Source organism: Oncorhynchus nerka, linkage group LG16 (genome assembly GCF_034236695.1).
Source record: "Oncorhynchus nerka isolate Pitt River linkage group LG16, Oner_Uvic_2.0, whole genome shotgun sequence".
Lineage (NCBI taxonomy): Eukaryota > Metazoa > Chordata > Actinopteri > Salmoniformes > Salmonidae > Oncorhynchus > Oncorhynchus nerka.
The window spans coordinates 2,673,546-2,688,922 of record NC_088411.1 but is presented as its reverse complement, the minus strand read 5'-3'; the positions used below and the strand labels follow the sequence as shown (position 1 = coordinate 2,688,922).

Sequence of the window (15,377 nt, the reverse complement as noted above, 5' to 3'; positions counted from 1 at the left end):
TATCATCTGATCAGAGCACCTTCTTCCACATGTTTGGTGTGTCTCCCAGGTGGCTCGTGGCAAACTTTAAACGACACTTTTTATGGATATCTTTAAGAAATGGCTTTCTTCTTGCCACTCTTCCATAAAGGCCAGATTTGTGCAATATGATTGTTGTCCTATGGACAGAGTCTCCCACCTCAGCTGAAGATCTCTGCAGTTCATCCAGAGTTATCATGGGCCTCTTGGCTGCATCTCTGATCAGTCTTCTCCTTGTATGAGCTGAACGTTTAGAGGGACGGCCAGGTCTTGGTAGATTTGCAGTGGTCTGATACTCCTTCCATTTCAATATTATCGCTTGCACAGTGCTCCTTGGGATGTTTAAAGCTTGGGAAATCTTTTTGTATCCAAATCCGGCTTTAAACTTCTTCACAACAGTATCTCGGACCTGCCTGGTGTGTTCCTTGTTCTTCATGATGCTCTCTGCACTTTTAATGGACCTCTGAGACTATCACAGTGCAGATGCATTTATACGGAGACTTGATTACACACAGGTGGATTGTATTTATCATCATTAGTCATTTAGGTCAACATTGGATCATTCAGAGATCCTCACTGAACTTCTGGAGAGAGTTTGCCGCACTGAAAGTAAAGGGGCTGAATAATTTTGCACGCCCAATTTTTCAGTTTTTGATTTGTTAAAAAAGTTTGAAATATCGCAAGGCACTGTATATAACGACTTGGGGCTAGCCATTGTAAGTTCAGAGTCACTCGCCCCAACAGTGCGGGTATGCTTGAGGCGATCGAAATCTCGGGAAAGGGGGGGATGTGGGGGGGGTACCTGTACCAGACAGGGGGAGACAGACCAGGGCAGATGGTGAACATCGCCAGGTGTAATCCAAGCAGCAGTGCAGCAGGCAACGGGAGTAGGTGTCACACCCGCTTGGGAGAAACTTTTATTTCTGGAGACAGATTTCTTGTAGAAAATGCCAGTGGATGGTCTTTGGACAGCTGGAGGGGGCTTCAAAGACTCCTGCCACTTGTTGGACCCAAAGGCCTCGACACCTCTCACTTCACACCTCGGTGCTAATTGAAGTTGTATCTGGCCTGTCCATGCAAGCCTGGCAGCCTTAACTCAGCATTCAGTCCCATAAAGTAAAATAAACAAATAAAGAAACGGCAAAAATAGAAACGTCTCTTTTTCAGAACCCTGTCTTTCAAAGATAATTCGTAAAAATCCAAATAACTTCACAGATCTTCATTGTAAAGGGTTTAAACACTGTTTCCCATGCTTGTTCAATGAACCATAAACAATTAATGAACATGCACCTGTGGAATGGTCATTAAGACACTAACATTTTACAGACGGTAGGCAATTAAGATCACAGTTATGAAAACTTCAAAAACACCAAAAGAAAGATTCCCAGTCCCTGCTCATCTGCGTGAATGTGCCTTAGGCATGCTGCAAGGAGGCATGAGCACTGCAGATGTGGCCAGGGCAATAAATTGCAATGTCCGTACTGTGAGACAACTAAGACAGCGCTACAGGGAGACAGGACAGACAGCTGATCGTCCTCGCAGTGGCAGACCACGTGTAACAACACCACCTGCACAGGATCGGTACATCTGAACGTCACAACTGCGGGACCGGTACAGGATGGTAACAACAACTGCCAGAGTTACACCAGGAACGCACAATCCCTCCATCAGTGTTCAGACTGTTCTCAATAGGCTGAGAGAGGCTGGACCTAGGGCTTGTAGGCCTGTTGTAAGGCAGGTCCTCACCAGACATCACCGGCAACAACGTCGCCTATGGGCACAAACCCACCGTCGCTGGACCAGACAGGACTGGCAAAAAGTGCTCTCTCACCAGGGGTGATGGTCGGATTTGCATTTATCGTCAAAGGAATGAGCGTTACACCGAGGCCTGTACTCTGGAGCGGGATCGATTTGGAGGTGGAGGGTCCGTCATGGTTTGGGGCGGTGTGTCACAGCATCATCGGACTGAGCTTGTTGTCATTGCAGGCAATCTAAACTCTGTGCATTACAGGGAAGACAGACCTCCTCCCTCATGTGGTACCCTTCCTGACATGACCCTCCAGCATGACAATGCTACCAGCCATACTGCTTGTTCTGTGCGTGATTTCCTGCAAGACAGGAATGTCAGTGTTCTGCCATGGCCAGTGAAGAGCCCGGATCTCAATCCCACTGAGCACGGCTGGGACCTGTTGGATCGGAGGGTGAGGGCTAGGGCCATTCCCCCCCAGAAATTTCTGGGATCTTGCAGGTGCCTTGGTGGAAGAGTGGGGTAACATCTCACAGCAAGAACTGGCAAATCTGGTGCAGTCCATGAGGAGGAGATGCACTGCAGTACTTAATGCAGCTGCTGGCCACACCAGATATTCACTGTTAGTTTTGACCCCCCTTTGTTCAGGGACACATTATTCAATTTCTGTTAGTCACATGTCTGTGGAATCTTGTTCAGTTTATGTCTCAGTTGTTGAATCTTGTTATGTTCACACAAATATTTACACACATTAAGTTTGCTGAAAATAAACGCAGTTGACAGTGAGAGGACGTTTCTTTTTTTGCGTAGTTTATATAATTGTAATGTACTCGTCACGCCCTGACCTTGGAGATCCTTTTTATTTTTTATGTCTCTATTTTGGTTTGGTCAGGACGTGAGTTGGGGTGGGCATTTCTATGTGTTGTTTTTCTATCTCTATGTTTTGGCCAGGTATGGTTCTCAATCAGGGACAGCTGTCTATCGTTGTCTCTGATTGGGAACCATACTTATGTGCCTTTTTTTCCCACCTGTCTTGGTGGGAAGTTGACTTTCTTTATGGCACTTAGCCTTAAGCGTCACGGTTTTATAGTGTGTATTGTTTTGTTCAGCGTCTTTTTCTTAATTAAAGAACATGTACGCTTACCACGCTGCACCTTGGTCCGCTCCTTTCATCAACCTTGACCGTACTTTGTTTTTATTTTTCATTTTTCTTCTAGGCTTTCAAAATCTCATGAGACCAAACACTACTCACTCAGTTCCAGGTTGGATGGTGTCCTCAGGTCTCTGCTGTTCGTTTGCTAGAGCACCCTCCGTATATCTTGGGAAAAGGAAACCTTAGTAGCAGTAATCCCTCCAGTTAATTCTGGCCAATATTAGGTTGTAGGTTTGGAGTTTTGATCTGGAGCAAAAGCCATGCTGTGGAGGGTAGCATCCCGTATATGTCCCTGACGAATTGATTGGATTACGGATGTACATTGTGAAAATAAACAGCCTATGGATTTAATGTTTGGTGCAATACAAGTATGCCTACCCATTATCTTAATTTCAATGATGTCTGATGCTAACACTCCATTCAAAATTGTTGAAGTGCATACAAGTTTATTTCTGCAATATTTAGTTTTTTATTGCATCTGGAATTACATAAGGTGTGTGAATTACACTATTTTCAATAGATTGCCTACATGGCCATTGGCCAAAGTCAGTATTGCACCTCCTATAACATAATATTATAGTGCATCTATGCTGCTGTTCTCCTGTCTTCTCCCTCTTTCATTGTTTTTCTCCTCTTTTCTTCCTCCACCATTCCTCCTGCTCCTCCAGTGCTCCTGCATATTTTGAAGCCAAGTTGGCTGCTAGACTTATGTAAGAGAGCTAGTGATTTCATTCTCTTTTCACAACCTGCATGCGCCTGTGAATTTTCTAGCTAGGCTATATTGAATGTTTTGCTATTGTCAGTACTCAAACCAGAATAATCCTCATAGCCTATCCATGATCTTAATTTCAAAGATGTCTGATGCTAAACACTCCATTCAACATTTTTTGAAGTTATGTTATCATTTGACACTTTTTGTTTTTCTCGTCACATTTTAACTTCAGTAGACTGAGACTATAAAGTTCACTCAATATTTAGTACCAGAACATCCTTTCTGTCTTTCAATGTTATGTCTATGCCAAGGTTATTGCTGCATGTTAGCATTTCTTGTGTATTGCATGAGCCTTAGCATAAACCAATTAAATATAGGGCCTATCTGTTCGTATTGAACGGCATGCTGATGATAAGAAGTATTAAGTAGTCAAGTTGTCAAGATTTTTACATTTCATCTCAGCCTTGGATTGTTTTTACTCCCATTTGACCCAAGATAATTGCATGGTGTAGGACACTGCACAAGTCTAGGCTATGAAGTAGTCCATCTAGTCTATGAAAATAAGCAGGATGGGGCAATTCTTGTCGCCCAGGTTCTCAAGTTCAGAACTGCTGCCAGTCAAAACCCATACAGCGCTGTGAAGCGCAGAGCCAGAGCTCTGATGTCATGCATAGCATGTTACTGTACAGCCACTGTGTTCCAATGTAGGTGTTTTATCAGTGCCAAATCTGCAATTTTTGACCCGTATACGGGTACGAGTGTAAAGAGCTATTGGGATCACTGAAGCATGACCTAGTGTATTGTGATACTGTACGTGTTCCTGAAATGGCTGACGCGTGACTTTTCTCTCTGACACGGCTTCCTGTTGTTGTTTACCTATCTATGAAGGAGAGCCAGAGGTGCCAAGGAGGGAAGCTTGGCTCGGCTGCCGAAGAAGCACTGAATTAATATTTAATCGCCCTTCAGTGTAGGGCAAATGCCTTATTAGGAGAGGCAGTTCCAGGTACACTTAGAGGACACAGTAACTGACTGTCAGTAGTCTAATACTTACTTATAGTCTAATACTAATACTTAATACTTATGCTCTCTCACATGCATACAAAAAAACATGAAAACAGACTTAAAACATGTTTTTTTAATCTAATTTTCAAAGATTCATAAACCACTTATTATGAAAATGTGTTTTATTTCATAGTGATGATAACCATTTGACCTTTAACCCATAGGATCTTAAAGAGACTGAAAACTAAAGAGCCAGAGGAGATTGAGCTAGATTGTTTGGAGCAGGGCTTCTCCATCTATCTGAATGGGGCTAATGCTAACGCTAGCAAGCAGACCAAGAGACCCAACCAGAAGTCTGTCACCTCGCCACCGCCCGCTCTGAGAGCTACACACACGGCTTGTACACAGCATGCATGACTGAGCATACACTACAAACCATCTTTGCTACAATACTAAATCCTTGTTAGGCTATTGTAGATTATGTCCCTGTTTATAAATACTTTATGACTTCGTAATCTTCGTAGCGTCCTTGTGGCATATTACCAGCAGAACACCACCTCACCCCTCAGTTAGCATGATATAATCCTATGCCCTCGGCCGTTGAATAAATGATAGTGACAGTTATAACCGGTGCCCATTTTTCCCCCTCTGTGTGCTATGGTACCATCTGTGCTATGTAACCTCTGCTCTTCATTTGATGGCGGACTTGACTGCTCATGTGCAGTGACTTTGCGCTCTCTGCCTCTGACTCATCACCAGATGCCTCCAGAAGGGGTTCGCAGCTAGCAGAGGAGGAAATCCACAATCTGGAGGTGAACAGCAGGAAGAGGAGTCTCACTGCCCTGGGAAAAGTGCAGAGGAAAGAATGGGTTCAGGTACAGCCATTCTAGTCTACATCATAGAAATATAATCTAGTCATTCTATTTCTAATGGTCTTTACACAGCCTAACCCTAATGTATAGTTGGATAGATCTAGCGAACAAATCAATGATCATAGACCTTTCCACACAAATGGAATAGAATGTACTGTTTGTGTTGTGAATAATATTGTGTTTTCTATTTTCATCTTTGCAGAACTCAATCAATATTCGAACAGAACAAGGACCCTGTTTGCGGATATCTCCAGAGAGACGGTACTCTGAAGACTTTGAGCCCTACGACAGCATAGAGATGGAGGTAAAGTAGGAAGAAAACAATGCGTGTGTGGGCGTTTACTGTTCTTTCTGCCACATTTCCATGGTGTGTGCCAGTATCTGTATGTGTCAAATGCAGCTGTCAGTCTGGGTTTGCATGATTGCATCTCACTCTGCTCTGTATTCACCCTGTTCCTCTCCAGCGGTCGAGTCCACGCTCTCCTCATAGTCCCCACTCGCGGCGAGAATCCTGTAAGGTGTCACGTTCGTTTGGCTCCAGGGCTGATGGCCGAGGAGGTAGCCAGGTGGAGCCTGAACATCAAAGCGAACGTGTCCTACTCAACATTAACGAGGTCAAGGTGAGAGATCAGCTGTTTTTTTTTCTCTCCTTTTCTCTCCCTCCTCTGCTTCCTCTTCTCTCTCTCTCCCTCTTTTTCCTCTTTTCTCCCTAAGATAGTGTCCAAGACACTGATCCGGGCAACCAAAGTGCAAGAAATACAGCAATCTTCACCATTTACACATCACCAGATTATATGTAGCCGTAAATCATAGATTTCTATTCGGAGTGCGCTGATTTTAGTGTTAATTTACAACATTTTTTCATTTCCTTTTATGTCAAGCAAGCACTCCCCTTCAGAGCGATATAAATCATGGCACGTAAAATGTAGAACTGCCCTGTTTCTTCAACTTGCGTTATAGCTCAGTGTTAACCTTGTTTGTGGTTAGTGTTACATACAATGTAGTGACGTGAGGGTGAGAGCTGAGTAGTGTTCATTTGGTCACAAAACGGGATGAAAACATTTTGAAACAGAGGAGGAAATGCATGTACTTTTCATTATCATTTCAACTCAATTGAACATACCCCTGGTGTTTTTTGGCGCTCAGGTGCTTCGACGGAGCCTGGAGGTGAGCATGCGGCGGAGCAGCGGCAGCCGGGGGTCGGCGGGAGAGGAGTCAGACGAGGAGTGGGTGGAGGAGCAGATTGAGAGGGAGGAGAGCACGGAGAGCCTGGAAGAGCTAGGTCTGCCTCTTTCCTCCTCCAACAAAACATCTACTAACACAAACCATCCGCGAGCCACTGGGCCCAAAGGCTGCCTTCACGACCCTGCAGACCTTATAGTGCTGGACTTTGGGCCCTCTCCTAAAGGTACTCCAACAATATGGATTACGATATCCTGTATTAATGTTATTCAGCCAGAAGTGCATCTTAACCATCAACTATAGTGGCTACCTTTCCTTGTCCCCCCCTTTGTTTGCACTGATCTGAAATGAAAGGATTGGTGAAAGTAATATGGTGGCTGCCTACTGAGGAGTTACCCACCAGATCTTTTATATCATTGCAGCTGAAAGGAAGGAGACAAGTACAGGACAGCACTTTAGAGATTTTATTGAGCCTGGCATTTGCTTCAGGTTGTCTCTATTCTTTGACCTTTCTTTACCTTTTGTCCATTATGTTGCAGGCCGTACGATCGAGCGTTCGCTGTCGGCCAAGAGGAAAGACAACCTGGAGACCTACATACCCACCAAGCCTCTGCTGGTGAAGAGCAAAACTCTGGACAGGCCCTCTTCAGAAGAGTGCAGGGATGGCAGAGATCCTCAACGTATGTTCTGCCCTGTATTCATGTCATTCATAAACCTAAGAGGCCTTAGTAGAAAATAGCTGTTGCATAGTAAACAACAGTCAAGTGTACAATGGTCCCTGAACTGTGTTTCAAGAGTATGACTCTTTCTTTCCCTCTCTCTCTCTCTTAACCCCCCCCCACTTCTCTCTCTGACCCCACTCGCTCTCTCAGGGCCGTGGAATCATGTGGAGCGCCCCCTGTCTGCAGCAAGGAAGGCCTCCCAAGAGGAGCACGACTCGGAGGAGACGGCTTGCAGGGTGCAGAGAGAGAACAGCCCACTACAGAGCCCCGAGCCCAGGGCCTTCAGCCGCACCCCGGTAGGATAGATAACAACCATAGAAATAGAATGAATGAATTTAATGATATTTCTATGGGCACAACCAGTGTGCTGTGCTGGGTCAACTAGTGGGTTGTGTTATCTTCTTGTGACCTGTCTGCTGTAGTGATTCATGTTTTACAGTCTAGCCCTATCCCTGTCTCTTATTTTCTAATCTTTTCTACATTTAGTTGAATATAGTTAGGCTATTATCCTCTCTAGGTCTAACTCCATTGTGCTCCTCCATTGTAAATGGTGATGGGATACCAGATGATGAACGGCTCGCTGCGTGATGACGACAAAGATGAAAGTGGGGTGACCAGAGCCATGCAGAGAGTCATCCTCATGGGTCCCAGGTAGTGTACTGCAACGTTACACGCTGCTGTCACTACAATATATGCATATAGAGAGATCTAACTAAGTCTGTACCAGGGGTGTCAAATCCGGGTCTATACTAATATCATGATCCGAGTCTATACTAATCTCATGATCCGGGTCTATACTAATCTCATGATCCGGGTCTATACTAATCTCATGATCCGGGTCTATACTAATCTCATGATCCGGGTCTATACTAATCTCATGATCCGGGTCTATACTAATCTCATGATCCGGGTCTATACTAATCTCATGATCCGGGTCTATACTAATCTCATGATCCGGGTCTAATACTAATCTCATGATCCGGGTCTATACTAATCTCTTCTATCCTTGACTGTCACAAAGGAAAAAAACATTGAATGGCTATGTTCCAATAGTATCCACAAATAGCATACTACAGAGAATGAAATCATCTATAAGGTATGCTAGTTTGCGTATCGGGAAGTGGCCAGATATAGTCTTAACTGGTGACAGTTTAGAAAGACACTGGCATAACTAACTCCGTCATGCTTGTGTACTATGCCGGGATAATAACAGCATGTACAGTACAAAACTCGTGGTAATATCTTGGATGGGCGGCGCCAGAGCACCAGTAATTGTATACCTTCGATCGAGGCTCTCTAACGATCAGAAACCTGTAAGTGATAGCCTAACCTCTCTGACCTTGAAGCAGGTTTAGTCAACAAAGCTGTAGGGAGTCTTCAATAACTGTCTGTGACCATGCATCCATTTCCATAGATAATCACCAAGAGCAGGGTCAAAGACTATTGATGTGGTGAAAGAATTGATGAGTAATCGTTTTCTTTCAGGCAACAGCAGAGACTACTAAAGGCGTTGGAGAAACTAGAGGCAGGCACAAACTTTGAAATCCCGCAGACAGTGAAGACGGATAATAGCAAACCACCGGTGAGTAACTGGGTGAGACAGACAGTGAGAGAGAGAGAGACAGACACACATGAAAACACCAAACACACACATGTATGATGTACTTTATGAAGTGACGGTTGGCTTGACTCGTGAAGTTCTGTCGTTGTCATGGTGGCAGAGGAGGCGGGTCTCGGTGGAGGCACCACCCACCGTGTACGTCACCATGGAGATCCTGAGTAACTGGGGGAACAGGTGCCTGGTGGGGCTGACGGAGATGCAGTTCTTCGGCCCAGGGAACAGGAAGCTGTACATGTCGCCTCACGACTTGGACATCCGGAACGCCGACTCCCCTGGGAACCTCGGAGTGCTAGTCAATGGGAATGCTAAGGTGAGTTGGAAGTTTCCCCCCCAAGCCTTTCTGACAACACAAATTAAACTATTTAGAAAGGTTTTGATGCATTATATTTAATATTTATACATTTTGTAGGGATTTTTGGTGACATTTCCTATGAGTAGATATCCTTTTGTTAATGTTATGTCGTGCATGATAAAGGATTATACATAGCACATCAGGTGATATACAGTGCCGTGAAAAAGTATTTGCCCACTTTCTGATTTTCTCTATTTTAGCATATTTTTGATACTGAATGTTATCAGATCTGAACCAAAACTCAAAGTTTGACAAACTGACTTGTTGGAAAGGTGGCATTCAATGACAGTGTCACGTTGAATGTCACTGAGCTCCTCAGTAAGGCCAAATTAGAAAACATTTCTAAAAACCTGTTTTAACTTTGTCATTATTGGAGTATTGTATGTAGATTGATTAGATATACAGTACCAGTCAAAGGTTTGGACACACCTACTCATTCCAGGGTTTTTCCTTCTTTTTTTTTCTTCTACATTGTAGAATAATAGTGAAGACATCAAAACTATGAAATCAAACAAATGGAATCATGTAGTAACCAAAAAAGTGTTAAACAACTCTAAATGTATTTTAAATTTGAGATTCTTCAAGGTAGCCACCCTTTGCCTTGGGACAGCTTTGCACACTCTTGGCATTCTCTCAACCTGCTTCATGAGGTAGTCACCTGGAATGCATTTCAATTAACAGGTGTGCCTTGTTAAAAGTTCATTTGTGGAATATGTTTCCTTAATGGGTTTCAGCCAATCCTTTGTGTTGTGACAAGGTAGTGTTTGTATAAAGAAGATGGCCCTACTTGGTAAAAGACCAAGTCCATATTATGGCAAGAACAGCTCAAATATGCAAAGATAAATAACAGTTCATTACTTTAAGACATGAAAGTTAGTCAATCCGGAAAATGTCAAGAACTTTTAAAGTTTCTTCAAGTGCAGTTGCAAAAACCATTAAGCGCTATGATAAAACTGTCTCTCATGAGGACCCTCACAATGAAAGGAAGACCCAGAGTTACTTCTGCTGCAGAGCATTAGAGTTACCAGCCTCAGAAATTGCAGCCCAATAAATACTTCACAGAGTTCAAGTAACAGACACATCTTAACATTAACTGTTCAGAGGAGACTGTATGAATCAGGCCTTCATGGTCAAATTGCTGCAAAGAAACCACTACTAAAGGACACCAATAATAATAAGAAACTTGCATGAGAAACACAAGCACTGGACATTAGACTGGTGGAAATCTGTCCTTTGGTCTGATGAGTCAAAATTTGAGATTTTTGGTTCCAACCATCGTGTCTTCGTGAGACGCGGAGGTGAATGGATTATCTCTGCATCTGTGGTTCCCACCGTGAAGCATGGTGGAGGAGGTGTGAGGGTGTTGGGGTGCTTTGCTGGTGCCACTGTCAGTGATTTATTTAGAATTCAAGGCACACTTAACCAGCATGGCTACCACAGAATTCTGCAGCGATATGCCATCCCATCTGGTTTGGGCTTAGTGGGACAATCATTTGTTTTTCAACAAGACAATGACCCAACACACCTCCAGGCTGTGCAAGGGCTATTTGACCAAGAAGGAGAGTGATGGAGTGCTGCATCAGATGACCTGGCCTCCACAACCACCCAACCTCAACCCAATTTAGAAGGTTTGGATGAGTTAGACCGCAGAGGGAAGGAAAAGCAGCCAACAAGTGCTCCGCATATGTGGAACTCCTTCAAGACTATTGGAAAAGCATTCCAAGTTAAGCTGGTTGAGAGATTGCCAAGAGTGCACAACCGTTATCAAGGCAAAGGGTGGCTACTTTGAAGAATCTAAAATATTACTACATGATTCCATATGTGTTATTTCATAGTTCTGATGTCTTCACTATTATTCTACAATGTAGAAAATAGTACAAATAAAGAAGTATTTTAAAATCAATTTTGCAATAGGGCAGCATCGTTACACAACGTGGAAAAAGTCAAGGGGTCTGAATACTTTCCGAATGCACTGCATTTATTTTTGGGCGACATGGGTCCCATTATGCCTGGTGAAAACCAAACAATGTATTCCACAGTAAGAACCTTGTACCAACGGTCAAGCATGGTGGTGGTAGTGTGATGGTTTAGGGATGCTTTGCTGCCTCAGGACCTGGACAACTTGCCTTAATGGAAGGAACGATGAATACTGCTCTGTATCAGAGAATTATACAGGAGAATGTCAGGCCATCCATCTATGAGCTGAAGCTGAAGCGGAAGCTGAGTCATGCAGCAAGACAATGATCCAAAACACACAATCAAGTCTGTATGAAAATGGCTAGAAAAACACAAATTAGACATTTTGGAATGGCCTAGTCCAGACCTAATCCCAAATTAAATGTTGTGGCAGGACTTGAAATGAGCAGTTCGTGCTTGAAATCCCAGAAATGTCACTGAGTTAAATAAGTTCTGCATGGAAGAGTAGGACAAAATTTCTCCACAGCGATGTGAGAGACCGATCAACAACTACAGGAAGTGTATGGTTGGAGTCATTGCAGCTGAACGCGGCCAATTACTTTTTCACACAGGGGCATTGGGTGTTACATACAGTTGCAGTCTGAAGTTTACATACACTTAGGTTGGAGTCATTGAAACTTGTTTTTCAACCACTCCACAAATTTCTTGTTAACAAACTATAGTTTTGGCAAGTCGGTTAAGGGCATCTACTTTGTGCATGACACAAGTAATCTTTCCAACAATTGTTTACAGACAGATTGTTTCACTTATAATTCACTGTATCACAATTCCAGAGGGTCAGAAGTTTACATACACTAAGTTGACTGTGCCTTGAAACAGCTTGGAAAATTCCTGAAAATTATGTAATGACTTTAGAAGCTTCTGACAGGCTAATTAACATTATTTCAGTCAATTGGAGGTGTACCTGTGGATGTATTTCAAGGCCTACCTTCAAACTCAGTGACCTCATGGAAAAATCAAAAGATACCAGCCAAGACCTCAGAAAAAAAGACACCTCCACAAGAGACCTCCACAAGTCTGGTTAATCCTTGGGAGAAATTTCCAAACGCCTGAAGATACCACGTTCAACTGTACAAACAATAGTATGTAAATATAAACACCATGGGACCACACAGCTGTCATACCGCTCAGGAAGGAGACGCGTTCTGTCTCCTAGAGATGAACAAACTTTGGTGCGAAAAGTGCAACTCAATCCCAGAATAACAGCAAAGGACCTCGTGAAGATTCTGGAGGAAACATGTACAGAAGTATCTATATCCACAGTAAAACGAGTCCAGTATCGAAATAACCTGAAAGGCCGCTAAGCAAGGAAGAAGCCACTGCTCCAAAACCGCCATAAAAAGGGCAGACTATGGTTTTCAACTGCACATGGAGACGAAGATTGTACTTTTTGGAGAAATGATTTGGATGAAATAAAAATAAAAACTGTTTGTCCATAATGACCATCATTATGTATGGAGGAAAAAGGGGGATGCTTGCAAGCTGAAGAACACCATCCCAACCGTGAATCATGGGGGTGGCAGCATCATGTTGTGGGGGTGTTTTGCTGCAGGAGCATCTGGTGCACTTCACAAAATAGATGGCATCACGAGGCAAGAAAATGATGTGGATATATTGAAGCAACATCTCAAAAGACATCAGTCAGGAAGTTAAAGCTTGGTCGCAAATGGGTCTTCCAAATGGACAATAAAACCCAAGCATACTTAAATTCTTAAAATAAAGTGGTGATCCTAACTGACCTAAGACGGGGAATTTTTACTAAGATTAAATATCAGTAATGTTGAAAAATTGAGTTTAAATGTATTTGGCAAAGGTGTATGTAAACTTCTGACTTCAACTGTAACTTTCTTTATGTAATAATTGAAATAAGTATGTAATTGTTGTGTTATTTGTTCACTCAGTTTCCATTTATCTAATATTCGGTTTTGGTTGAAGATCTGATAACATTTACTGTAGTATCAAACATTATGCAAAAATAGAGGAAATTATAAAGGGGGCAAGTTATTTTTCACAGCACTGTAAATACGCTTAATACACATGAAATGCTTATCATAGTCCAAAATGTGTACAGGTCCGCACAGCACTTTTCTAGAATATTGGACTGTTTGCTTTCCGATTTCTCAGTGCGGCTCGAGCAATTTTTCCAACCTTCACCCCATTCAAATGAAGAGAAGACGCGTTTGCAGAGTCGTGTTGGTTGGGAATTTGGGGGAGGTGCGCAGTCAGGCTGTGCGTCCCCGCGGACAGGGGTTTCAGAACCGTGTAGCTATGTCACAATGGGTTGCCGGACTATCACGGCTCTGTGGCTTTGGTACTCACGGCTCTATGGTACTCTGAGTGTTACCAGATTACAGTATATTGGGCCTCTGGTCATTTTAAAGGCCCAATGCAGCCATTTTTTTTTTATCTCAATACAAAATCATTTATGAGTAACAATTAAATACCTTACTGTGATTGTTTTCAATTAAAATGCAAAAAAATAAACAATAATAGCTTCTTAGCAAGAGCAATTTCTCTAGCAATAATTTTGCTAGGACTGTCTTAGTGGTCTGAGTGGGGAGGGAAAAACTGAAAACTAGCTGTTATTTGCAGAGTGGTTTGGAACTTTCTTTCTTATTGGTCTATTAACTAATTTATCACCTGGTGATGTCATCAGCCAGGCCAAAATTCCATCCCACCAAAACAGGCTGAAGTTTCAGGCTGTCTTTTCAAACAGCTCTTACACTAAAAGAGAATCATCATCACTTTCGCAATATTACAGTATTTGTCCAACCTCTTACCGTGGAATTATACACTGCTCAAAAAAATAAAGGGAACACTAAAATAACACATCCTAGATCTGAATGAATGAAATATTCTTATTAAATACTTTTTTCTTTACATAGTTGAATGTGCTGACAACAAAATCACACAAAAATTATCAATGGAAATCAAATTTATCAACCCATGGAGGTCTGGATTTGGAGTCACACTCAAAATTAAAGTGGAAAACCACACTACAGGCTGATCCAACTTTGATGTAATGTCCTTAAAACAAGTCAAAATGAGGCTCAGTAGTGTGTGTGGCCTCCACGTGCCTGTATGACCTCCCTACAACGCCTGGGCATGCTCCTGATGAGGTGGCGGATGGTCTCCTGAGGGATGTCCTCCCAGACCTGGACTAAAGCATCCGCCAACTCCTGGACAGTCTGTGGTGCAACGTGGCGTTGGTGGATGGAGCGAGACACGATGTCCCAGATGTGCTCAATTGGATTCAGGTCTGGGGAACGGGCGGGCCAGTCCATAGCATCAATGCCTTCCTCTTGCAGGAACTGCTGACACACTCCAGCCACATGAGGTCTAGCATTGTCTTGCATTTGGAGGAACCCAGGGCCAACCGCACCAGCATATGGTCTCACAAGGGGTCTAAGGATCTCATCTCGGTACCTAATGGCAGTCAGGCTACCTCTGGCGAGCACATGGAGGGCTGTGCGGCCCCCCAAAGAAATGCCACCCCACACCATGACTGACCCATCGCCAAACCGGTCATGCTGGAGGATGTTGCAGGCAGCAGAACGTTCTCCACGGCGTCTCCAGACTGTCACGTCTGTCACATGTGCTCAGTGTGAACCTGCTTTCATCTGTGAAGAGCACAGGGTGCCAGTGGCGAATTTGCCAATCTTGGTGTTCTCTGGCAAATGCCAAACGTCCTGCACGGTGTTGGGCTGTATGTAAGCACAACCCCCGCCTGTGGACGTCAGGCCCTCATACCACCCTCATGGAGTCTGTTTCTGACCGTTTGAGCAGACACATGCACATTTGTGGCCTGCTGGAGGTCATTTTGCAGGGCTCTGGCAGTGCTCCTCCTGCTCCTCCTTGCACAAAGGCGGAGGTAACAGTCTTGCTGCTGGGTTGTTGCCCTCCTACGGCCTCCTCCACGTCTCCTGATATACTGGCCTGTCTCCTGGTAGCGCCTCCATGCTCTGGACACTATGCTGACAGACACAGCAAACCTTCTTGCCACAGCTCGCATTGATGTG

At 43.6% G+C, this 15,377-nt stretch overlaps 1 protein-coding gene across 1 annotated transcript in view; it reads left to right on the top strand.

Moving 5' to 3' along the window:
• Nucleotides 1-4,941: 4,941 nt before the first annotated feature.
• The window catches only part of LOC115143865 (katanin-interacting protein-like), a 32,304-nt gene continuing 21,868 nt past the window's right edge, over nucleotides 4,942-15,377 (top strand). The window contains 9 exon segments of the mRNA XM_065002357.1: nucleotides 4,942-5,507; nucleotides 5,707-5,808; nucleotides 5,969-6,124; nucleotides 6,651-6,912; nucleotides 7,226-7,366; nucleotides 7,559-7,704; nucleotides 7,974-8,059; nucleotides 8,894-8,990; nucleotides 9,130-9,339. Of these exon segments, the coding sequence (XP_064858429.1) occupies nucleotides 5,349-5,507; nucleotides 5,707-5,808; nucleotides 5,969-6,124; nucleotides 6,651-6,912; nucleotides 7,226-7,366; nucleotides 7,559-7,704; nucleotides 7,974-8,059; nucleotides 8,894-8,990; nucleotides 9,130-9,339 (1,359 nt within the window). The 5' untranslated portion in view covers nucleotides 4,942-5,348.